At 48.7% G+C, this 26,209-nt stretch overlaps 1 protein-coding gene and 1 long non-coding RNA gene across 2 annotated transcripts; both read right to left on the bottom strand.

Moving 5' to 3' along the window:
* Window positions 1–690: 690 nt before the first annotated feature.
* On the bottom strand, window positions 691–3,542 carry LOC144671507 (uncharacterized). Its single transcript, XR_013573939.1, has 2 exons — window positions 3,255–3,542; window positions 691–871 (listed from the first exon to the last, which is right to left on the bottom strand). It is a non-coding gene; the product is annotated as an uncharacterized LOC144671507 (long non-coding RNA).
* Window positions 3,543–5,948: 2,406 nt separating this feature from the next.
* Window positions 5,949–25,347, bottom strand: LOC144671503 (actinia tenebrosa protease inhibitors-like). The gene is made up of 8 exons (XM_078533462.1): window positions 24,696–25,347; window positions 14,486–14,653; window positions 12,618–12,671; window positions 11,805–11,930; window positions 10,474–10,530; window positions 8,129–8,299; window positions 7,356–7,403; window positions 5,949–6,127 (listed from the first exon to the last, which is right to left on the bottom strand). The coding sequence occupies exons 1-8, from the start codon at window positions 25,120–25,122 to the stop codon at window positions 5,949–5,951; spliced, it is 1,230 nt and encodes a 409-aa protein (XP_078389588.1). The 5' UTR covers window positions 25,123–25,347.
* Window positions 25,348–26,209: the final 862 nt, after the last annotated feature.

The raw sequence follows: 26,209 nt of genomic DNA on the forward strand, positions 1-26,209 counted from the left end.
TCAGCTGCGATGAGAATTAATTGTGGCAATTTAAATGAAACCAACCCAAAAGCATTTATCAGTAAACTGATTCTATAATTAATGAGCTCCATGAATAATGAGTAAAGGCAACAAGTATCTGATTGGTCGCATCCTTCCAAACGCTCCCAGAGATGGTGCAGCCTATCAATAGTTTCTGATATTAGCTTGTCTGCTTGTACCTTGTGTAATGTGTTGTATATATTACAGTGTCAACATTTTAAAACAAACAATAAAGCCTCGAGGGGATTCCATTGAATCGAAGGACTTGGCCTCTCTATCTCACAAGCCTAAAAAAGGATTGGGCGGGGCACGCCAGGTCCCTCCAAATCAAATGTAAATTCAAACCCAATTAGCTCCTCGGTCAGGTGCAATGTCACACGACCCCCAGTCCGAGAGGGCGCAAGTAACAGTGTCTCTCTCTCGCTCTCTATCTGCAGGGACAGTGAGAGAGTTCCAGTTTTCTTCCACAAACCAGCTAATTATTGACATAGCCAGTCCGTTCCTTGCAAAGTGTACCCTTCATCGAAACAGATTAAACTAGAAAGATTAGAATGGAAACAGGGATGGGTTTATGAATCAATTAGCGAAAGGTTCTCTCTGTTGCGACAATGCTGAAGACAAGATACAAGTGGTTTTTTTGCCACACGCTGCAGATTTTTTTTTTTTTAAAAAGAGTGAAGCTCAATTTAAAGGTTCTGAACCGTGCTGATAAGAGTCTCCTTGTCTTCCTCACGCGGAGCACGCTGATAGGAGACGGTTTGGTCCGTCTTTGTGAGTCTGACTATGAAGTAGACGACTCCCCCCAGCAGGACGAGGATGCAGATCGACAGGAGGACCACCATCAAGATTGCTGTTAAAACAAGGGGAGGGGGGAAGGAAGAGAGCTCTGATTGTAACCATCAACAACTGCTTGTGCTCAAATACGTAATTATTCCATTATTTAATTATTCAGTTATTTAGGTATTCAATTCTTTAATCCATTAAAAACACATTTCTAGCATCTCACCGCTCTCCAACATCAAGTCTAATCATTCCACCCCAGCAGTAAATGATGTTCAGTCATTTAAGCTCCAGCTCCCGACAGGACTCTCTCTCCCTGCTGTATCCCACATTCCCCAGTTGCTACACAGACATTACAGCACAGAAACAGGCCAGTCAGGTCCCCGCTGGTGTTTATACACCACACGGGCCTCCTCCCACCCCTCTTCACCTCACCCTAACAACATAGTTTATCTAGATCGCTACAGAGAGCAGCGCTCAGTGATGGGCCGGACAGCAACGGACACACTAACTGTCAGCGGCTTAGGAGATCAGCTCTTTGTGCCCTTCATCTAGAATATTCCGTGGGTGGAGCTCATGAACAGCGAGCTTGAATTTACAAATCTCCGTCCACTTCTTCAGGAGTTGGGCTCGTTTCTTAAAAAAGGGCAGAATCAGTTACATGCGACTGTACAAGGTCGCTGAGTTTAGTTGGTGTTTTATGCAATGTTTGCAGTCTCTCCCTGAAAACATGTTGACTGTAAATCTCGCTGGAATCTGCTTTTAACTCTGATGCTCCTTTCTGACCACTCCCCACTCCTACACATTGCTAACAGAGTGCCCATTATAACCATGTTGAGGATCAGTGATTCTTTTCCCCGTGTCCCTTGCTCCTGTAGGAGATTAACTTCCCCCAGGAGCAGAGTGCTCAGGATCTGGAAGATGCTACAGAACATGGGGTTGGGAATTATTTTGAATTTTGTCCATCCGGTTCCCTCCTTACATTCGAGGAGTACAAAACGGACTCGTCACCCCAGCCCCTTCACACACACACACTCGCGCACTCCCTCTTCGTGAAAACTGGCCGCATTGGCCTAACCTCCCATTCACAGAAATCAGAACCAACCCCACCCCTCACAACCTCTTCAGCCGGAGTCCAGTTTATAATGAATCACAACAACAGTAATGTTACAAACAGTCTGAGGTTGTGAAATGGCCACTAGCCTGAATGACAGGAAATAATCATGCAATACGTGGGGTACTGTAGCATTGTGGTTATGTTACTGGACTAGGAATCTAGAAATGAGAGTTCAAATCCCACGACGACAGCTGGGGGCGGGGATTTAAACTCACATGACTTTGATCTGAAAATGGTGCCAAGGGAGCTACCGAACTGTAAGTTTCAACAAAAAAAAAATCTGGTTCGCTAACCTCCTTTGGGGAAGGAAATCTGCCGTCCTTACCTGGTCTGGCCTACATGTGACTCCAGACCCACAGGCAATGTGGCTGACTCTTACTTGCCCTCTGTGGCCACTCAGTTCTAGTCAAGGAGGCAGCTCACCACCACCTTCCCAAGGGGCAATTAGGGATGGGCAATAAACGCTGGCCCAGCCAGCGACACCCACATCCCATTAATGAATGAATGAATGAATAAATAAATAAAAGAAACCACTCTACACAGAGAGGAGGCCCAGTTGAAGTGTACCCACTAAAAGTAACGGCCAAACAGGAATATTTACCCAATGTAACCCCAACTTGGCATAAAGCCATTTCTTTTCAAAAGAATGGTCCAACAAACCGAATTGCTGGTCTTCACACTTAAACGCACACTGAGGTAATGATTGTCTACAGCCTTCCCCCGACAGTCTGTTCAATCATCACTCTTCCTTGCCACCTGACCACGTCCCATCTTTCATTCATGAAGCTCTCCCATCGACAAAGGACCTCAAAAAGCCTCCACGCAATCCCACAGATCCCTCCCAGAACCCGCTCCACAGCGTCCAACCTGACGACAGCCCCATCTCTCGATGACGCACCCCCTGGCCGACTGCAAACGTCAGCAGCCGTGGGCGGCCTGGTAACTGACCCGGGGGGCAAACTCCCAGGTTTCAACCTCCCACAGAAAATCTGGGCAACCCTCAGCCACTCGAGGGCAGATCAGGGGAGGTGGGGGGTGTAATCACCGACTCCACGAGGAAGAACTTAAATTGTGCCTGTGGCCATCCAAGTCAGACCAGCGCCCAACTACTGAGCTCCTGCCCTGACAGGTCCATTCATGGTGGCATCATTCACATGGTGTCAGTCGAAGCCATTGAAAGGATTGTTAAGCTCGACATTGAATTACAACTGCTTCCCCAGCCACACAAATAAAAAAAGAAAAGAGGAGACCACCCTCCATTTTAGCCCCAGCACTTTAAAATAAATGTAATTCTTAAAGTAAACGGAAGCCCTATGTTGGTCACAGTATATTTTACCAGAAGCATGACGACGGAGTCCAGGATGGAATTGTTCATCAAAGTGCCCGTCAGCCGGCTTCCAATTCCCTGCAAAGGAACAAGTTGAGAGAGAGAGTTCATGATGTCTCAGGTCACATTGGAACATCACGGTTATCACAGAATTCAACCTCCAACTAGAACTTGCCCTTTAGATTCAGTCCGAATCTGTTACAGTGTCAGCCATGGCTCTGTGGGCGGTAATCTCGGGTTCGGACTCAGACGTTGTGGGTTTGAGCCCCACTCTAGTGTCTTGAGCCCAAAACCTAAGTGGACTCTCCCCATGCAGCGCCAACAGAGCCCACGCCTCTACCCCCACATAGGGAAAAGAAAAATCAAACCAGTTTCTTTCCAACATACCTTTACTCCTCCAGCACATAGTCCTTAAAACTGCATTAGTGCACTGTGCTGGGGAAACTATTAAACTGGCTCTCTCCCCTCACCCTCTGTCTTTCACTACCCCACCTCTCCACATTCTAGATTCTCCCTTCTCTACTGAAGGTGTTAAAAGCAAAAGAACTGCGGATGCTGGAAATCCAAAACAAAAACAGAAACAGAAACACCTGGAACAACTCAGCAGGTCTGGCAGCATCGGCGGAGAAGAGCACAGTTGACGTTTCGAGTCCTCATGACCCTTCAACAGAACAAAGTTCTGTTGAAGGGTCATGAGGACTCGAAACGTCAACTGTGCTCTGTTGTAGGGTCATGAGGACTCGAAACGTCAACTGTGCTCTGTTGTAGGGTCATGAGGACTCGAAACGTCAACTGTGCTCTGTTGTAGGGTCATGAGGACTTGAAACGTCAACTGTGCTCTTCTCCACCGATGCTGTCAGACCTGCTGAGTTTTTCCCAGGTATTTCTGTTTCTACTGAAGGTGTTCCCTCCTTCACTGGTGTCCTGGCTTGTGAAAACTAACTGGCTCAAGGTGGTCATATCAACATCAACTTGCGTTTATATGGCACCTTAGTAAAACGTCCCCAGTTGCTTCACAGAAGTGCTATCAAACATCTGACAGCAGGTTTTTAAAGAGGCTTCTTAAAAGGAGGAGAGGGTGGAGGAGAGGTTTTAGGGAGGGAATTCTAGGGCTTCGGGTCTGATTGCCAATGGTGAAGAATTAAAATAGAGTATGCACGTGTGGCCAGAGTTGGAAGGGCGCAGAGATCTCAGGGGGTTGTAGGGACTGGAGAACATTACAGAGGCGAGTAGACACGAGGCCGTAGAGGGATTTGAAAGCACAGAGGCGCAGTTTAAAAATTGGGCCATTGCTGAACCAGGAGCCAATGTAGGTCAGTGGGTGATGGGGATAGAGGCAGTTGGGTTTTGGATGAGTTCAAGTTGTTGGGGGGGGAGGGAGCTTTGAGGACAATCAGGAGAACATTGGATTGGTCAAGTGTAGAGTAACAAAGCCATGGATAAGCTTTCAGTAGCCGAGCTGAGGCTTGGGCAGAATGGATAAGGTAGCATCATCCCAGCCAAACACGAGATGTCACACAATAATATCACCTTTTACCAACCCCTTTGAGAACAGGGTACCAGAGCCAGGAGCAGAAAGAACCAACATCAGCACCTCCCAGAAGCTGCAAAACACCTCAAAATGAACCATATCCCCGAGTCTAACACTCTGTCCCTTACCAGCTTTGCAGTAACCGTCATCAGATTTATCTAAACAGCGGGTCGTCCCATCACACAAAAGATTACGAGATACACAGCAGCCGTCGGCACACGTAAACTCGCTCGCTGAACATGGTCTCCAACAGTCTGCAAACGCAAAAAGGGGCAGTGAGAAGGGAAACAAAGCAAAGTTTTGTTACCATCACATCAATTGACCGGGTCCCATCAGGCCTACATCAGCTTATCCTTAAAGAGCACTTATAGCAGAGTGAAAACTTGCCGAGGTTCTGCTCAGAAACATTATCAGATAATATTTCACATTGAGCCATGTAAAGGAGATATTGGGACAGGTGACCAAAGGTTTGGTCAAAGGGGTAAGTTTTAAGGAGTGTGCTAAAAGCTTAGGGCCACGGCAGCTTGATTGCCTGTTTTCTGCATGACAACAGTGGCTACACATCAAAAAGCATTTCATTGGCTGGGAAGTGCTTTGGGATGTACTGAGGGTGCGAAAGGCGCTACAGAAATGCAAGTGCTCAGAATGGACTGGCTAAGGATGGCAGGTTTTCTTCAGGAGGTGTTAACCAACCAGTTCCTGTCTTATCAGCTTTCCCGGTCATTACTTCCTAGGAACATCCCACAAATCAGTAAATTTATTGAATTTTAAATTTTCCAAAGTAGGATTTCATCTCAACATCTCAGTGCTTCCAAGTCAGTATCGAAACTACCAGGTTACCATGGGAACACCGCCGCCTGCAAGTTCCCTTCCCAGCCACTCACCATCCTGACTTGGGAAAATATCAACGTTCCTTCACTGTCGCTGGGTCAAAATCCTGGAACTCCCTCCCTAACAGCACTGTGGGTGTACCTACACCACAGGGACTGCAGCGGCTCAAGAAGGCAGCTCACCCACCACCTTCTCAAGGGGCAATTAGGGATGGGCAATAAATGCTGGCCCAGCCAGTGACACCCACCAAGAAACTGAATTTTTTAAAATGTCCTCCTTTAGGAGACTCCAAATACACAAATTTCAAATATTTGAAAAGTCTGCCCTTTCCTAGAGGGGTCTTACATACCTGCCTTACCCAAACACCTGTCCAAGCACTCAGCTTCACTCTCATAATTGTTCTTATTCCCACCACAGCCTCCATAGGTGAAGCGGTCACAGGTGTGGCTTTGAGGATTGTAATACCAACGCGGAAAAGAGGCACGGCAGTGACCAGTCACAGCCGGAGCGTAGCAGTAATCTACAAGGAATAGTACAAAGCAGTCATTAGATAACAAACATGGGAGCCTATTCCACCAAACAACATTAGCAGGCAATGCCGGAAACTCTCAGCCCATCGGGCAGCGTCCGTGGAGAGAGAAACAAGAGTTAACGTTTCGGGTCAACGAGCTTTCATCTTAACGAGATCACGGCTGATCTGTGGTCTACCCCCAGCCACTCAACTTAGCTCTCATCTCCTTCAATACCTGTGCAGCCACACCTACAGGAGCTTCTTCCTTTAGTGAACTGCACAAGTCGTGTGGAGGAGTTAAGCTCGGAGGGCTGGAAAGTTCCAGACTAGAATCGTTGAATGATTATAGCACAGGAGGCCATTTGGCCCATTGAGTCCATGGTGGTTCTCTGCAAGTGCAGCTCGCCCAGTCCTACTCCCCCACCTTCACCCTGTAACCCTGCACATTCTCTCTTTATCCAGCTATCAAATTCTCCAATTCCCCTTTAAAAGCCCAGATTGAATCTGCCCTCCACCAACTCTCAGGCAGCACATTCCAGATCCTAACCACTCGCTGCATAAAGGAGGTTTGTCCTCATGCTGCCACTGCTTCTTCTGCCAATCATCTTAAATTGATGTCCGCTGGTTCTCAACCCCATCTACTCTCTACAGACCCCCTCACGATTTTGAAAACCTCAAATCTCCTCCCAACTTTCTCCTCGCCGAGGAGAACAGCCCCAGCTTCTCCAGTCTATCCAGGCGGAGACCCTCATCCCTGGAGCCATTCTTGGGAATCCTTCTCTGCACCTTCTCTAATGCCTTCACATCTTCGCTAAAAAGGTGCGGTGCCCAGAACTGGACACAATCCTCTCTCTCTCTCTCTCTCTCTCTCTCTCATGTGATCCACTTCTCCTCAGTCAGGGTGACCACCGAGAGGCAAGGAGCAGATACCCCAGAAAGCCAGGGTTATCACAACCAGCTGCACAAGACCCCTCAACAAAGACAGACAGAGGGTCTTGGGGGGGAATTCCAAATCCCACTTTCAAGAGTTCAACAGGAAAACCCACACGATCATTGCGAAATTAGTCTGTCAACAGCCTCTGAAACGTACTAATGAACCAAAGAGTAAGCACGTGATTGACAGGCGGGCATCTGGTGATCTTGTAGATCCCACAAAGCATTTGATGATCACTGGAAGTCTGGACTCACTTAAGAAACTCTTGTTTTCAAATGTTCGCAATCATGGCGTCTGCCTTACCTTTATCGTCAGCCTTGACCTGGAGTTCCTGTGGCTCTGGGACAACCTCTGCAAAAGAACACAGGCAGCCGCTTTACCCCAGCATTCAACAACTCCTGCATTTATATATCGTCTTTAACTCAGCAAAACTTCTCAGGAGGCTTCACAGCAGCACCACCAAATAAGATGACCTCCAGCCACATCGGCGGGGGATAGTAGGACAGGCGGTCAAAGGTTCGGTCAAACAAATAAGGAGCAGCTTAAAGGGAAGTGAAAGGTGTGGAGAGGTTCAGGGGAGGAATTGACGAGTTTGAAGGCCTGGCCGCCAATGGTGGGATGATGAAAATGGATGATGCCAGGATTAGAGGAGGAGGAGGAGGTGGAGAAGGAGGAGGAGGAGAAGGAGGAGGAGTGCAGAGATCAGAGGGCTGCAGAGCTGGAGAAGATGACAGAGGTAGGGAGGGGCAAGGGGTGTGGAGGGACTTGAGCACAAGGATCAGAATGTTGAATTTGAGGCATTGCTGGACTGGGAGGCAATGTGAGTGAGCGCGGGGGCTGAAAGGTGAACGGGATTTGGAGCGTGTTAGGGCAGGGGCAGCAGAGTTTCGGATCACATTAAGTTAGGAGGGTGGGAAACGGGAAGCAGACCGGGAGAGCACAGGAATAACAGCCTGGATATGGGACGAGGGTTTCTACGGCTGATAAGCTGAGGTAGGGGTGGGAGTGAGCGATACCACAGATGGGGCGGTCTTGGTGATGGAGTGGAGGCGGAGCGTCGCAAGGGGCAGACTCACCCTTCTGTCTGGCACACGCAGCCAGACAATCCTCTTCACTCTCGTAGTTGTTCTTGTTGCCTTGGCAGCCTCCATATAGGAACGGTTCGCAGGTTTGTGTGTGTGTGTCGAAATACCAGCGAAGGAACGCAGCTTTGCAGATTCCGACTTTCTTGGGTGCGTTACATTGATCTGCAAGATGCACATCACAGCATTAACGTTACTTAACTGCCGTACACCACAGCCTTTCTAGACTTGCCTCACCAGGTGACTCACTTCAGGATATCCTGCCAGACAAAACCAGCTACTGTCTTTATTTTTAAACGTCACTTTGTTCCAAATCTTCCTGTCAACAGCGCGTTGGCAGGGAGAGAGACTCTGTCTGCGCACACTGGAGTCAGACAAAGGGAACGGCTTTTTTAAAAAAGCAAGTTTAGGCTCTTTACTGCTGCTGCTGCTCTCCACATTAATCCCTCAACCGCTTCTGCTAAAATCAGATCATCTGGTCACCGGCACATTCTTGCTTGTGGGATCTTGCTGTGCACAAATTGGCTGCTACCTCACAACTATAGTGACTGTAGTTCCAAAAAAAAAAGTGCTTCACTGGCTGTAAAACACTTTGGCGTCAGTGGTGCCACAGAAATGCAAATCTCTTGCTGTTTTTACTTTAAAACAAAAAAAGTAAATAAAAGCTCGCTTAATTACTGCAAGTATTTCGTTACTACCAAATCAGAGGAGAGAACGAGTCTCTGGGGTGGTCGCAGAGGATTGGAGGGGTGGGGGGTGGTAAAATGTGGCAGATGCTGGCGATAGGGTCACTGTGAGGCAATAAAGCAAACACGAGGAGGAACAGTTCGTACCGTTCGCGTTTCGTTTCTTTACACACGTCTTATTTCCCCCTTTGGAGGACATTGGGGAAGTGCTGGGAGGCCGATTACTAACCCACTTCTGCCACATCGTGAACATTCTGGAAGGAGGGTGGGGGGGGTCATGCGGACTTGAAACATTAACTCTTGCTTCTCTCCCCGCAGACGCTACCAGACCTGCTGAGCTTTCCCAGCGTCGTGTGTGTGTTTTTTTTTTGTTTGTTTCGCGAACATTCCTTCCGTGGCCGACAAGTCCTGGAGTGGGACTCGAACCCAGAGCTTCAGGCACAGAGGCAAGGGGCTGGGGGTGTAACTGGCTAAGCCCCAGGCCTCCTGGAATGATTCACTGAAACACTCGGCGCTTGGTGGACGGAGAGATTTTTTTTTTTGTAAAAATATACTTTATTCATAAAAAATCTTCAATCACATTCAAAACCATTTCAAAAACAACATTACAAGGGTACAATCCAGGTTAAACTTTTACAAAATGTATCACCAGGTGCATCAGTACAAACAATATTACAATCATTTACAGCCTTTCATTTTGATCTGTACAGCCCGAGGGGCTCTAAACAGTTCCCAGTCTCTCGGTGCGCTGTGGTAGAAAGGTCTTAGACAGCGACCCTTCCCCATTGCGCCTTTGCGGCAGCTGCCCCAAGCTTTAGTGCGTCCCTCAGCACGTAGTCCTGGACTTTGGATTGTGCCAGTCCGCAACAATCGGTCGGGGACAACTCTTTGTGCTGGAAGACCAACAAGTTTCGGGCAGACCAAAGCGCGTCTTTCACCGAGTTGATGATCCTCCAGCTGCAGTTGATGTTTGTCTCGGTGTGTGTCCCTGGGAACAGCCCGTAGAGCACAGAGTCCTGTGTCACAGAACTGCTCGGGATGAACCTCGACAGCAACCACTGCATCTCTCTCCAGACTTTCTTTGCAAAGGCACAATCCACAAGGAGGTGAACAACGGTCTCTTCCCCACCACAGCCACCTCGAGGGCATCGTGCAGAGGGGGTGAGACTCCTGGCGTGTAGGAAGGATCTGACGGGGAGGGCCTTTCTCACCACCAGCCAAGCTCGGAGAGATATCAGAACTGGGAACAGCGAGTACGTGCTCCAGTTGGCCAGACTGACCTGGGTCACAGCCCAGTCAACACCCCCACACATCCCGATTTACTGCAATTAACTCAACTTAGCCTCAGCCTAGCCTGTTCCGGACAATTCTTTAACGGTTAGAGATCAGCAGAGGACTCAGCATCTGACGAAACCCAGGATTGCTCATTGCTAATCACCAATGATCCAAAATATGCAAATTAACCTCCGGGGAAGTTCGTTATAAATGTCACAACATTGAGATTGCTGGAGGAAGATAGTTTGCATTGTTAAAGGCCACGTCATCCAGTTTCCTCAGTAGTATCACTTGCACTAGCTCCTACTTCCCCATTTAAAAATTAACTCATTCAAATAACAGAACAAAAACATCGCATAGCGAGGTCCAGACACCTACCATTGTCCTGAGGACCAGATTCCTGCTGTTCAGTCAGGCGGGCATAACTATCGTGCACTGGAACGTAGGGAGAAAAGAAAAATCAAACCAGTTTCTTTCCAACATACCTTTACTCCTCCAGCACATAGTCCTTAAAACTGCATTAGTGCACTGTGCTGGGGAAACTATTAAACTGGCTCTCTCCCCTCACCCTCTGTCTTTCACTACCCCACCTCTCCACATTCTAGATTCTCCCTTCTCTACTGAAGGTGTTAAAAGCAAAAGAACTGCGGATGCTGGAAATCCAAAACAAAAACGGAAACAGAAATACCTGGAAAAACTCAGCAGGTCTGGCAGCATCGGCGGAGAAGAGCACAGTTGACGTTTCGAGTCCTCATGACCCTTCAACAGAACAAAGTTCTGTTGAAGGGTCATGAGGACTCAAAACGTCAACTGTGCTCTGTTGTAGGGTCATGAGGACTTGAAACGTCAACTCTTTTCTTCTCCACCGATGCTGCCAGACCTGCTGAGTTTTTCCCAGGTATTTCTGTTTCTACTGAAGGTGTTCCCTCCTTCACTGGTGTCCTGGCTTGTGAAAACTAACTGGCTCAAGGTGGTCATATCAACATCAACTTGCGTTTATATGGCACCTTAGTAAAACGTCCCCAGTTGCTTCACAGAAGTGCTATCAAACATCTGACAGCAGGTTTTTAAACAGGCTTCTTAAAAGGAGGAGAGGGTGGAGGAGAGGTTTTAGGGAGGGAATTCTAGGGCTTCGGGTCTAATTGCCAATGGTGAAGAATTAAAATAGAGTATGTACGTGTGGCCAGAGTTGGAAGGGCGCAGAGATCTCAGGGGGTTGTAGGGACTGGAGAACATTACAGAGGCGAGTAGACACGAGGCCGTAGAGGGATTTGAAAGCACAGAGGCGCAGTTTAAAAATTGGGCCATTGCTGAACCAGGAGCCAATGTAGGTCAGTGGGTGATGGGGATAGAGGCAGTTGGGTTTTGGATGAGTTCAAGTTGTTGGGGGGGGGGGGGGGGGGGAGGGGGGGGGGGTGTGGTGGGGGGGAGCTTTGAGGACAATCAGGAGAACATTGGATTGGTCAAGTGTAGAGTAACAAAGCCATGGATAAGCTTTCAGTAGCCGAGCTGAGGCTTGGGCAGAATGGATAAGGTAGCATCATCCCAGCCAAACACGAGATGTCACACAATAATATCACCTTTTACCAACCCCTTTGAGAACAGGGTACCAGAGCCAGGAGCAGAAAGAACCAACATCAGCGCCTCCCAGAAGCTGCAAAACACCTCAAAATGAACCATATCCCCGAGTCTAACACTCTGTCCCTTACCAGCTTTGCAGTAACCGTCATCAGATTTATCTAAACATCGGGTCGTCCCATCACACAAAAGATTACGAGATACACAGCAGCCGTCGGCACACTTAAATTCGCTCGCTGAACATGGCTTTGAACAGTCTGCAAACGCAAAAAGGGGCAGTGAGAAGGGAAACAAAGCAAAGTTTTGTTACCATCACATCAATTGACCGGGTCCCATCAGGCCTACATCAGCTTATCCTTAAAGAGCACTTATAGCAGAGTGAAAACTTGCCGAGGTTCTGCTCAGGAACATTATCAGATAACATTTCACATTGAGCCATGTAAAGGAGATATTGGGACAGGTGACCAAAGGTTTGGTCAAAGGGGTAAGTTTTAAGGAGTGTGCTAAAAGCTTAGGGCCACGGCAGCTGAAGACACAGCCATCAGTGACGGGATTGTTAAAGCGGGGACGCACTCAAGGTCAGAGTTGGAGGAACTCAGAGGTCTCAGACGTTTGTGGGCCTGGAAGAGATTACAGAGGTCGGGAGGGGCGAGGGCCACAGAGAGGTGTTAAAACCAGCTGGGGAGCTCCGGATAATCCATCCCATTGAGCGGGTCGACCTAGTTACTTCCCAAGAAAAGGTCAGGTTAGCCTTTTAGAAACTGTGTTCAACATGGCCAACCACAAACTCAGCATGCAACCTGGAACTGAAGGGTTGGGTTACGCTGGGTGGTCATATTCACAATCACTTTGCTACATATAGCTTGCAGAGCTCTGGTGAAATAAATAAAAGCTCAATTAGGGCGTTAATTTACAAAAAATGGTTTCAAGTTAGTTTAACGTACCCTTCAGACCCTCTCTGCTCCTACCGGAGGCTGGCACTGTGTTGATCAATGGTGCTAAAAAAGGGAAGGAGAGAAATCATTTTGAGACGATGAACAATGCTCACATTTAATTTAAAATTTCACATTGGGCACACACTAATCTACAGATGTCACCCTCACGCTTCATAAATTGTTGCCTTAATATTTCCGACGTCAACTGTCACAAATACAGCTGCTGAATTTGGCCACTAGGAGGTTCGAAGCCTCTCTCCCGAGTCTTAATTATTAACAATGTCCTTATGTTACTTTCCCGACAAACAAAGATTATAGGCCATCACTTATTTCGCAACACTCAAAATCTGCAAACAAAACTTAAATCCCTATAGCACCTTTCAGGGCCTCAGGGCCATGTCAATGTGCTTTACAGCCAAGGAAGTACTTTTGAAGTGTAGTTTCTGCTGTAATGTACGAAATGGGGCAGCCAATTTGCACACAGCAAGCTCCCACAAACGGCAATGAAGTAAATCTGTTTCAGTGATCTTGGTTGAGGGATAAATATTGGTCTGGACCCAGAGGAGAATTCAGAGGTTGCAACACATCAATGCACTGTACACGTCAACCTCGATTTCTGTGCTGAAGCGTCTAGAGTGGGACTTAAACCCATGACCTTCTGACTGTGAGGGGGCAGTGTTACCAGCTGAGCTAAAGCTGACATTGCATGCCACTATATTCTAACAAGCAACCCACTTCCATGCAAACAAAGATCAAGCTGCTCGAAAATCAGACGCACATTTTAATTTGTAATCCACGTTCAGTGAATGACATGATCTGTAGTGATCAAGTCACTTATAAAGAACTCACACTTTCACAAACCACAACCCATCCATTAACCAAACCGCACTGAATTTATTGTAAAGAGATCATTTTATTAGCAAATTCTCTGTTTTTGAGGACTAGGTGCCTCATTTGCAACGCTACAATTCAGCAAGTGAGGGTGTCATTGTGTTATCGAGCATCAGCCATGGCTCTGTGGATAACACACAAAAGCTGAACATTCAGGTCCCACTCCAGAGGCTTGAGCCCACAATCCAGGTCGACTGAGGGAGTGCTGCACTGTCACAGGTGCTGTCTTTCGATGAGACATCAAACCCTAGAGAGCAGACACGGCCCCTATTTGGAGGAGGAAGGTTGGGGGAAGGGGGGGGAAGAGGAGCCCACCCTGCCGACCAGACCAACGTTTATGCCTCAGTCAAGATAATAAAACAGACCAGCGATTCATTCATTTATCACAGCGCCGCTTTGCGGGATCTTGCTATGCGCAAATTGGCTGCTGCGTTTCTTACATTACAACAGCGGCCGCACTTCCAAAAAAGCACTTCCTGGGCTGCCGAGCACTTTGGGAATGTCTGGAGGTCCTGGAACGTTGTGCGGACGTTCCAGGTCTTTTATTCCTCCGCTGGCATCAGGGATCAACTCCTTCCAGCCGAATCGATCCTCGACAGGATCCCACTGGATCACACAAGGGTAATCCGGTCCAGCACTGGCCGAGGATCAAGTCGTCAACATTTATGACCGAGGAGGAGCCCATTCAGCCTGGTGTCACTGTGCTGCCTCTCCTGGGAGAGCAGGCGCTCTTCATGCTGCACTTTTCAAATCTCCGCCCGCTGGTTATGACCCACTCAGTAGCTTTTCCCTCCGCCTGCTCTCTCGAAACCTCTCGTCGTCTCATAAACCTCGATTGCTGTTCCTCACCCAGCTGAGCCAGCTACAACATAAGCTCCCAGAGCCACGGGGAGAAAACTCTCGTTCAGCTAAACGCAGAGCCCAGGAACCCAGCACAACTCAAATCTTTCAGATTCCAATAGCCGCATTCTCCACCCAGCACCCACCTGTGACTCCAACGCAACTCTTCAAACAGTCCTTTTCAGACTTAAAGTTGTTCCCATTGCGCAGGCAGCCTCCATAAATGAAGATGTGGCAAGTCTTTTTAATATCATCGTAATACCACCTTTGTAAGCGAGCACGGCATGGGCCAATCTTCGGTGGACTTGAGCAATCTATGGAAAATTAAAATTCATAACATGTTACTTTTGGTCATAATTAGCATTAGCCAGTGTGAGAACTTCATTGAACGTGTCAATAAGCTTGAAATAAAAAAAGGTGGTAAAGTTATAAACTCCTGAGCTTGGTGTATGTCCAGGTGGATGTAACGGAGGTACCCCCTAGAGGGTGCATTATTGGTGGCTGATGGTCACTCAGTGGTGGGGGTACCGGAGCGGCAGTCACATCCACAGGTCAAGGTGTCACAGGTCACTCTCGGCCCAGCGGGTCAGCATTTTCACCTCAGCCAGAAGGTCGCTGGCCCCACTCCAAAGACCTGAGCCCCACCATCTAGGCGGACGTTCACTATGCAGTACTGAGGGAGTCTGCAGAGTCAGAGGTACCACCTTCCAGAAGAGACATATAACTGCCCTCTCAGGTGGATGGAAACAATCTCTCTGCACCATTTCGAAGAAGAGCCAAGGAGTTCACCCACATCCTGGACAATATTTATCCCTCAACAAACATCACACACAAAAAAAAACAGATTATCTGGCCTTTATCACATTGCTGTTGGTGGGATCTTACTGTGCACAAATTGGCATTTTAAAAATGCATTCACGGGATGTAGGCTTCGCTGGCTGGGCCAGCATTTATTGCCCATCCCTAATTGCCCTTGAGAAGGTGGGGGTGAGCTGCCTTCTTGAGCCGCTGCGGTCCATTTGGTGTAGGTACGCCCACAGTGCTGTTAGGGAAGGAGTTCCAGGATTTTGACCCAGCGACAGTGAAGGAGCGGTGATATATTTCCTAGTCGGGATGGTGAGTGACTTGGAAGGGAACTTCTAGGTGGTGGTGTTCCCATCTATCTGCTGCCCTTGTCCTTCTAGATGGCAGAGGTCGTGGGTTTGGGAGGTGCTGTCAAAGGAGCCTTGGTGAATTCCTGCAGTGCATCTTGTAGATGGTACACACACTGCTGCTACTGTGCGTCGGTGGTGGAGGGAGTGAATGTTTGTGGATGTGGTGCCAATAAAGCGGTTGCTTTGTCCTGGACAGTGTCGAGCTTCTTGAGCTGCACTCATCCAGCCAGTGGAGAGTATTCCATCACACTCCTGACTTGTGCCTTGTAGATGGCGGACAGGCTTTGGGAAGTCAGGAGGTGAGTTACTTCCAGCTCGAATAAGGGTCGCCAACTCTAGCTGGACGTAGTCCAGGGGCATTTAATCACATGACCTCCAACTGCCCCCCCCAAAGGTCACCCTTGCAGAGCCCCATCTTTCCCCAACTGGAGAGTGACCAGACTTTTCCCTCACCTCACTGGACAATCTCTCGCTGTCAGACAAAGCTTTTTCCTCCCCATCTTTTAAAAAAATAAAATGCTATACATTTATTGAAGTTTAAACCTCGCTCAGGATTTTGCTCCCAGCAAGAGAGCTGGAGATTAATCTTCCAATATTTGCAGATTCCAGGTAATCCTGGAAGGGTGGCAAGTATAACCCCAGGTTAGGGTGAGGGAGGCAATGTAAGATATGTTGCAATGATAGATGGTGAAGTCAGTGTAAGTGACAATGCCACTGGCTCCATCATCCACTGGCTGCAGTGACCTACAGATAAGTGTCATAGTGAGTCTGCATGTGTGCAGAAATGTGTGCCCCACAGCTGGGAACACTCACAAAGGCTGGACTTGTCATGTAATAGCAGCTTTAAATCATCATTAGGATGAGGAAGAGCAAAGGTAAACACTTCACAAAGACTTGTAAGTAGTCACCATTAAAACCAATACTCCTACTGGTCAATCAAAGGCAATAATTCAAAAAAAATAAATAATTTGACCAATTTGAACCCTTTGAAAACTATCCCTGTGATTTAAAAGGAGCTTAGTCATGGACTCCACAATTCACAAACCTGTTTAACAACATAATACAATGCGATCATGTGTAATCATTAATTTTATGACTTAGAACAGAGACTCTCAGGGGTAAATTGCCTCGAGCAGTTCCTGTTCATACCCCAGACATCGCGATGAAGGGCAACGTCATGATACAGGTTACACAACGCGGAGAAGACACAGGACTGCATATGCAATAAGAAACAACTACACTAAGTGCCATCAATCAGCTCTGATGAAGAGTCATACGGACTCGAAACATTAACTGTTTCTCTCTCTGCAGAGGCCGTCAGACCTGCTGAGCTTTTCCAGCATTTTGTTTTTATTTCAGATTTCCAGTATCTGCAGTAATTTTGCTTTTACATTAACTGCCAAGTCTACAATGTTCTATTGTACCACAAATAGCCTTTATAGGAACTCCGTCCTTTCAGTAAGCGACTTTTATGGGACAGATCAGTGACTGGAATTTCCTCAACTGCACCTACATCACCATAAACATTGACCAGTGTCTCCCAGTCATGGTGAGAACACAAAGGTGAGGCAAGGGAGTGCAATAAATAATAGGTTACAAGAAGTGGTGGGGGGGGTGGGGGGGGGGAGAAAAAGGAGGGAGGGAGAGAGAAAGGAAGAGAGAGAGAGAGAGAGAGAAAGGGAGAGAGAAAGGGAGAGAGAAAGGGAGAGAGAGAGAGAGAGAGAGAGAGAGAAAGGGAGAGAGAGAGAGAGAAAGGGAGAGAGAGAGAGAGAAAGGGAGAGAGAGAGAGAGAAAGGGAGAGAGAGAGAGAGAAAGGGAGAGAGAGAGAGAGAAAGGGAGAGAGAGAGAGAGAAAGGGAGAGAGAGAGAGAGAAAGGGAGAGAGAGAGAGAGAAAGGGAGAGAGAGAGAGAGAAAGGGAGAGAGAGAGAGAGAAAGGGAGAGAGAGAGAGAGAAAGGGAGAGAGAGAGAGAGAAAGGGAGAGAGAGAGAGAGAGAAAGGGAGAGAGAGAGAGAGAAAGGGAGAGAGAGAGAGAGAAAGGGAGAGAGAGAGAGAGAAAGGGAGAGAGAGAGAGAGAAAGGGAGAGAGAGAGAGAGAGAGAGAGAGAGAGAGAAAGGAGAGAGAGAGAGAGAGAGAGAGAGAGAGAGAGAGTGCATTTCTCCTTGTGGAAAGGACAATGCATTTGTCGAGGCTCAACTTACACAAGAAAGTTGTGGGAGGAACCTGAAACCAGCCCAAGCTACTCTCTGGTGACACATCTTGAGATGGTCCAAATCCAACAGAATCAAATCTACCACATTGTCGGGTTAACTATTTTCAGCCTGACTGCACAAAGATCTCACCTGCCTCCATTTACAAAAAAACAACGGATTTTGGTGAAGTGATTGGCTCTGGGAAGCCCCGGAGAGGAACTGCCTTCTGAGGCACAGCCACAGGATAAGGGGCTAATCATTTGGGACTGAGATGAGGAGAAATTTCTTCACTCAAAGGGCCAGCAATCTTTGGAATTCTCTATCCCAGAGGGTTGTGGAAGCTCCATTGTTGGGTACATTGAAGGCTGAGATGAGTAGATATTTGGTGTCTCCGGACTGAGGGAGATGGGGAGAGGGCAGGAAAGGGAACAAGGTAATGGAGCAGCCATGAGCATAATGAATGGTGGAACAGGCTCAGGAGGCAGGTAGAGGTCCCACACCTGCTGCTCTCATGGTGGGAGGTGGTGGGTTTGCAAAGTGCTGCCAAATAAACTTTGGTAAGTTCTGCCATGTCTTCTATGGGTGGTAGAGATGGTACAGGGTGTAGGGGGCACTTTGCCCGGAATCCGATTGACCACCACAGCAATGGCAAAGCTCACTATCACTCTCGAGTCTGGTTTAAGCACGGGGGCTGATTTCCCACTCACACCAACAGGACAGCCATGGGGCTGGACCTGGTGCGTTGAAGTCATGCGCGACAGACACAGAACTCAACCTAATGCAAACCACATGATTGGAACTCCAGGAACACTGTGCCAATTCACAGTGCAAGCCAGCGAATAGATACACATCAGGGCCATGTGCAGGTCAGCGCAGGAGTTAATAATAAGATCTTTGTTTTTACTATCTCAACATCATCGGAGTCTTCCTACAACATTCCTACCTAACTCTATCCATCTCATTTAACATTTCAGCCTCTCCCACATTAGTGCTTTGCTATCATCCTTTTAGCAGATAATCATGTTCACCCCAGGGTGAAAGGGAGAGAGAGAGACAAAGACAGAATTTGCTGGAAAAACTCAGGTCTAGCAGCATCTGTGGAGAGAGCAACCAAGTGAACTGTTTCTCTCTCCACAGATGCTGTCAGACCTGCTGAGATTTTCCGGCATTTTCTGTTTTTCTATCAGGTTTCCAGCATCTGCAGTATTTTGCTTTTATCTTAGACAGAGCGAGAGAGAGAGAGAATTTGTTCATGTCAACAAGCTTAGGAATCCTTTTCCAAAAGGCCTTGGATCCATGTCTGAGGGGCTCAGACCCAATTCTGTCCATTGAGTTCTCATGAATTCACTACATAACTTGTTCATGCCCCACAGTGACATTCATGGACTTTGATGCCCATTTACTTTAGATTTAGACCTTACTTTTACCCTGGCTCTGCAGATTCATATCTCATCATGATCTGACTAGACTGGCCGGACTGGTTATACAGGATTGCGCATTCACACAATCTGGTGACACAATAGGGATAGTGGTTAAAAGTGTGGAACACACCCAGTAGCTCAAAGATCCAAATGGGTGACCCTCTCGGCTGTCAAAGCTCAGGTCATAAAGCAATTAACGTCAGCTATATAAAAAAAAACTTCAGATCCTCCCAGGACTATCCTAGTTAACTATTTGTAGACGAGCATCAAATCTCTGAGTGAGTTTGTAAGATTAATTCTGATACTGGAAAGGGTTAATGCAGATCCACTGCTTGCCAATTCCCCTCATGCTCAGCTCCAAGCAGGGGGAGACGGGGGAGACGTGTCACTCGGCTAGGAATCCAGGGACCCAGGGTAATGCACTGGAGACCCCACGTTCGAATCTCGCCACAGCACATGGTGGAATTTGAGTTCAATAAAAATCTGGAATTAAGAGTCTAATGATGACCACGAAACCATTGTTGATTGTTGTAAAAACCCATCCGGTTCACTAATGTCCTTTAGGGAAGGAAATCTGCCATCCTTACCTGGTCTGGCCTACATGTGACTCCAGACCCACAGGAATGTGGTTGACGCTGAACTGGAGGGGGGTGCAGAGGAGGTTCACCAGGATGTTGCCTGGGATGAAACATTTAAGTTATGAAAAGAGGTTGGATAGACTCGGGTTGTTTTCGTTGGAGCAGAGAAGACTGAGGGGTGACCTGATCGAGGTAGTACCAGATTATGAGGGGCATGGACAGGGTGGATAGGGAGCAGCTGTTCCCCTTAGTTGAGGGGTCAGTCACGAGGGGTCACAAGTTCAAGGTGAGGGGTAGGAGGTTTAGGGGGGATGTGAGGTAAAACTTTTTTACCCAGGGATTGTGACGGTCTAGAATACGCTGCCTGGGAGGGTGGTGGAGGTGGGTTGCCTCACATCCTTTAAAAAGTACCTGGATGAGCACTTGGCACGTCATAAGATTCAAGGCTATGGGCCAAGTGCTGGTAAATGGGATTAGGTAGGAAGGTCAGGTATTTCTCACGTGTTGGTGCAGACTCGATGGGCCAAAGGGCCTCTTCTGCACTGAGAGATTCTGTGAACTTCCCTCTGAAATGGTCCAGCAAGGCCACTCAATATCAATCTGCTAAAAAGTCCAAAAGAAATGAAACCGGACGGACCACCCGGCATCGACCCAGGCACCGGAAATGACAATAGCAAACTCAGCCCTGTCAACCCTGCAAAGTCCTCCTTGCTAACATCTGGGGGCTAGCGTCAAAATTGGGAGAGCTGTCTCACAGGCTAGTCAAGCAGCAGCCTGACATAGTCATTCTCACGGAATCATACCTTACAGATCATTTCCCAAACACCACCTTCACCATCCCTGGGTATGTCCTGCCCCACCGGCTGGACAGACCCAGCAGAGGTGACGGCACAGTGGGATACAGTCAGGAGGGAGTTGCCCTGGGAGTCCTCAACATCGACCCCAGATCCCATGAAGTCTCATGGCATCAGGTCAAACATGGGCAAGGAAACCTCCTGCTGATTACCACGTACCGCCCTCCCTCAGCTGATGAATCAGTGCTCCTTCATGTTGAACACCACTTGGAGGAAGCACTGAGGGTGGCAAGGGCACAGAACGTACTCTGGGGTGGGACATTTCAATGTCTAGCACCAAGAGTGGCTCAGTAGCACCACTACTGACCGAGTCCTAAAGGACATTGCTGCTAGACTGGGTCTGCAGCAGGTAGTGAGGGAACCAACAAGAGGGAAAAACAAACTTGACCTCATCCTCACCAAATTGCCTGCCGCAGATGCATCTATCCATGACAGTATTGGTAGGAGTGACCTCTGCACAGTCATTGTGGAGACAAAGTCCCGCTTTCACATTGAGGATACCCTCCATCGTGTTGTGTGGCACTACCACCGTGCTAAATGGGATAGATTTTGAACAGATCTAGCAACTCAAGACTGGGCAACCATGAGGTGCTGTGGGCCATCAGCAGCAGCAGAATTGTACTCAACCACAATCTGTAGCCTCATAGCCCAGCATATCCCCCACTCTACCATTACCATCAAGCCAGGGGATCAACCCTGGTTCAATGAAGAGTGCAGGAGGGCATGCCAGGAGCAGCACCAGGCACACCTAAAAATGAGGTATCAACCTGGTGAAGCTATAACAGGATGACTTGCGTGCCAAACAGCATAAGCAGCAAGCAATAGGCAGAGCTAAGCGATCCCATAACCAATAGATCAGATCTAAGCTCTGCAGTCCTGCCACATCCAGTCGTGAATGGTGGTGGACAATTAAACAACTCACCGGAGGAGGAGGCTCCACAAATATCCCCATCCTCAATGATGGAGGAGCCCAGCACATCAGTGCAAAAGATAAGGCTGAAGCACTTGCTACAATCACACACACACACACACACAATATGACGGTATTAGGAACGTCATGATGTCACCAGCGGCTGTGGTACAGACCGAGAGCCAGAGATACTGAATTCAAACTGCAAAACTGAATTCAATTCAATTTGTGGGATGGACTTGGAAAAAGGACAACAAAAAGCTACCCGATTGGCAGCAGACCCCAGCCGATTCACCAGAATCCTTCAGGGTATGGAACCTGCTACCCAAACACACCAACACATGATTGAAGTCCTACATTTGCATCATCTCTTTGAGCAAGTCAAGGCAGCCAGTACTTACTGGTGCACCATCGTTGCACACATCCCAAGAACAAACACTTTAAATACAGACACACTCATCTCAGGGCACGCTTTAGACAAAGCTGAGAGTTTTTGAAAAGCAGTCATGGATCCACGAATTTCTGGTGGAAGGCGGAGATGGGTCTTTATTTCAAGGGGGTTGAAATTCAAAAGTGAAGGAGTTATGTCCCAATTTTACACACCCCTGTGAAAATTCCTGTCTTCAGTTGAGGACCCTGCAGCTCAGGAAAGGTATTTTGCTCTTGGGAGAGCACAGAATGACACGACTGAAGCGAGGATCAATGGGTAACAGTCTTGCTTCAAGTGAGAAGGTTTATGTGTTCAAATCCCACTTCAGAGACCTGGGCACAGAATCCAGGCTGAATCTCCTAATGCCCAAGGGGGGCAACCCACCAGCGGAGGTATTTTGGATAAGCCATTAAATCAAAGTCCCCTTAGGTGGATATAAAAGATCCCATGGCACTATTTTGAAGAGCGGGTGAGTTCTCCCTGGTGTCCTGGCCAATATTTATCCCTCAGCCAACACCCCTAGAGCAGGATTATCTGATTTTTGTGTTGCTGTTTTTTGGGAGGGGGGCTTGGTGCTTGCTGGGTACAAATTAGCTGCTGCATATCTCCACTTTACAACATTTTGGAAAGCGCTTTGGGAGGTTCTGAAAGGCTCTACACAAACTCAAGTCTTCCTTAGAATTAAATAAATACATTGGACAACTTGCTTTGTAAACCCAAATTTACAACTTGGGTAGGGGGGTGTGATCTAGTCAGGGGGTTTAAAATAATTGGTGTGTTAGATATAGAGAAATCATTTCATCCTGTGGGAAATTGAAGAAAAATGTGCCCATGATCTTCAAGCCAGTGCTGGCCGAAGGGAATTAAAATCAGGAAATACATTTTCACACAGAAAGATAGAGGAAACCTGGAAGTCCAGGAAGTTCCAAAGGGATGGAGAATTCTGGTCCGGATGAAAGGTTCAAGACTGGGGTTCATGAAACAAATTTGAGGCAAGGATTGGAGCAAAAAGCAGGTGAAAGATGTAGTGCTGATCAGCCCTGATCTAATAGCGGGGTAGAATGGGATGGGAGGGCCGAATGGCCTCCTCCTGTTCTGACATTCCCCAGGTCTGATATGGAAATTCAGATGTAGGTGATGATAAGCATTTCCTGGTCAACAAACGAGTTTGGGGAGGGAGAGAGACAGGGGGACAGGGGGAGAGAGGGAGAGAGGGAGAGAGGGAGTTGAGAGAATTCTCTGTTTCACATGGATCAATAATCCCTTTGTGCTGTTGTTAAGGAGCCGCCCCTGTAGTTTGAATGTGGATGTGACCAGTTTCCACCCCACCCAGCCCAGTCCCTGCCCCAATCCACAGGAGCCTCCCGGGTGGATCACTAACCCCCGGGTGGATCACTAACCCCCGGGTGGATCACTAACCCCCGGGTGGATCACTAACCCCCGGGTGGATCACTAACCCCCGGGTGGATCACTAACCCCCGGGTGGATCACTAACCCCCGGGTGGATCACTAACTATTCCTCTGGTCAGTCAGTCGCCATTTTCCTCCTTGGCAGGAATTTCCTGTGGGTTTCCCCCCGACCCCGGAGTGTAAATATTTTAATCACTGGGACGGGGAGAGAGGAAACCCCCCTCCCCAAATAAAACACAAACCCAACCCAGGGGGTATTCCAGGCTGGGGTTTGAGTTGGTAACAACACCCCCCCCCCTCCACCGACACTAAACACATTCTCTTCCTGTCCGAGTCCCCAATTCAGCCCCGGCCCTTTAAACCAGCGGCTCAACTCTGAAACCCCCCCCCCCGGCCCAGACCCCCCGCTCCCCGCCCGGCCGCACCCCCGGGTCAGACAGGGGGGAGATGCTACATTAAGTCATTGTGCGCATTAAAATATTAATTAATAAACTAGATTAAACTATGGCAGCCAATCCGGTCACTCCGAGCCCCAGGTGCAGCTTTCACCCTGACACCTGGACAAAGGACAAGTCTCCAAATGGACAAGACTCTGTTTTCCCAACAACTCTTCCCCTGAAAATCCATCTCAAAATACCCAGTGTTGAGGATTGCTGTTCCCCTCCCCTCCCATTCCCTCCCCCCTCTTCCCCCTTTTCCCCCCTCGGGAGAGTTGGGTTGGGGGTTGATTTTGGGGTGAGGGGTGGGGGGTGAGGGGTGGGGGGTGAGGGGTGGGGGGTGAGGGGTGGGGGGTGAGGGGTGGGGGGTGAGGGGTGGGGGGTGAGGGGTGGGGGGTGAGGGGTGGGGGGTGAGGGGTGGGGGGTGAGGGGTGGGGGGTGAGGGGTGGGGGGTGAGGGGTGAGGGGTGAGGGGTGAGGGGTGGGGGGTGGGGGGTGAGGGGTGGGGGGTGGGGGGGTGAGGGGGTGAGGGGGTGAGGGGTGAGGGGTGAGGGGGAGGGTTGGGGGTTTGGGGGTGAGGGGTTTGGGGGTTTGGGGGTTTGGGGGTGAGGGGTTGGGGGGGGTGGGGGTGAGGGTTTGAGGTGAGGGGTTGGGGGTTGGGGGTGAGGGGTTGGGGTTTGGGGGGTTGGGGGTGAGGATTTGGGGGTTGGGTTGGGGTTGGGGGGTTGGGGGTGAGGATTTGGGGGTGAGGGGTTGGGGGTGAGGATTTGGAGGTTGGGGTTGGGGGTGAGGGGTTGGGGTTGGGGGGTTGGGGGTGAGGATTTGGGGGTTGGGGGGTGAGGGGTTGGGGTTGGGGGGTGAGGGGTTGGGGTTGGGGGGGTTGGGGGTGAGGGGTGAGGATTTAGGGGTTGGGGTGTGGGGGGGTGGGGTAAGTACCTTCACACAAGTGACAGGGGATGTTCCTGTCTGTTTACCTGCGGGGACGGCGGTGGGAGGGTCGCCTCCCTGAGCGGGGCCGGAGCGGCTGCTGGTCTCGTATCCGGGCCGGCGCTCGAAGGTACAGACCGGCCCCTGGCTGGACAGGCAGTTGACGAGGAAGCAGGTGTCGGTGGCAGTGGCGGTGGTGGTGGTGCCCGTGCCCCCTGGAGCGCCTCCCTGCTCCAGCAGCGCCAGGCTGCAGCCGGGAGTCGAGCAGCAGCCAGCCCGACAAGCCTGCGAGCCGTTGACCAGGGTCGTCGCCAGGAGCTCGGCGCCGTCCTCGAAGCTCTTGCGGTGCAGGGAGATGCCCTGGGAGACGTTGTAGGAGCCGGGGCAGTTTTCCAGAGACAGGGAGCCGGCTGCACTGAGGAACATCCAAGTCAACAAGGGCCAGAAGCGGCGATGGGAGCTGCCCTGCGCCATTTCAACCCAACACACCTGGGAGGGAGAAACTGAACAGTGAAACTGACCAACACTCTAGGGAGAAACTGACCAACACTCTAGGGAATGCAGTCGATCTGAGAGCAGTTGAAGGAAGCACAGGCAATTACTTATAACCAAGCCCCCCCACTTCCTCCCCTGTAAACTCCTTCGACCGAACCCAACTTCAGAAAGAACTTTTTCTCTCTCTTGTAAATTCACTTCCCTGTAACTGACGTCAACGATAAGGAGGCTGAATATTCATCAGCCACATTTAATTATTTATTAAATGTTCACTTCTTAAAAAAAAAACAAAAAAATCTCTCTCTTTCCTTCCCCCCCCTCCCTTTACTCCAGTATATATATATTGTGGTGAAAAATAATCAAGGACCTGAGCCTCACCCCCTCCCCAGGATTAATTATTTCAACCATTAAGTATCTCTTACATCATAATGAGGAACTGTGAGAATTTGTAACCGTCCCCTTGACTCCGTTGAGAGAGAAAAAATAATCACGCCTTTATCATCAAAGAAACATGACATTTGGAATATGAAACTCTCACTTGCCAATCGATGTCCCAAATCCCAATGGGAGATACATTATGAATCGCTTATAAAGACAAGGCTGCCCCAATTGTTAATGGATTGTCCAGAGAGCACCCCCCCACCCCCCCTTTATAATATACAGCAGCCCTCATAAAATTAACATCTGTGCACATGTGTAATCTAAAACTTTCACAGTTATTTCAAGTTATGCTGCATTTGGATAATTTTTTTTTAAAAATAATGAAGTCAATATATAATTAATTAAAAGCTGAGTTTTTTTCCTGATCACCATCTGAAAGTAGAGTTCCCACTTGTTAGGCCACAAAGCAAGTTTCCATAAGACCATAAGACATAGGAGCAGAAATTAGGCCATTCGGCCCATCGGGTCTGCTCCGCCATTCAATCATGGCTGATACGTTTCTCAACCCCATTCTCCCGCCTTCTCCCCGTAACCTTTGATCCCCTTACCAATCAAGAACCTATTTATCTCGGTCTTAAATACACTCAATGACCTGGCCTCCACAGCCTTCTGTGGCAATGAATTC

The sequence above is a fragment of the Cetorhinus maximus genome, chromosome 32, assembly GCF_964194155.1.
Source record: "Cetorhinus maximus chromosome 32, sCetMax3.hap1.1, whole genome shotgun sequence".
Classification (NCBI taxonomy): Eukaryota; Metazoa; Chordata; class Chondrichthyes; order Lamniformes; family Cetorhinidae; genus Cetorhinus; species Cetorhinus maximus.

Excerpts from the sequence above, each read along its gene's own strand:
- LOC144671503 (XM_078533462.1), bottom strand. The coding sequence starts at position 25,122 with ATGGCGCAGGGCAGCTCCCATCGCCGCTTCTGGCCCTTGTTGACTTGG. Across the intron at positions 11,931-12,617 it reads GAGCAGAGAGGGTCTGAAGG|ACTGTTCAAAGCCATGTTCA; the intron begins GTACGTTAAACT and ends TTGCGTTTGCAG. Across the intron at positions 7,404-8,128 it reads TGCGTGTGCCAGACAGAAGG|AGGTTGTCCCAGAGCCACAG; the intron begins GTGAGTCTGCCC and ends GTTCTTTTGCAG.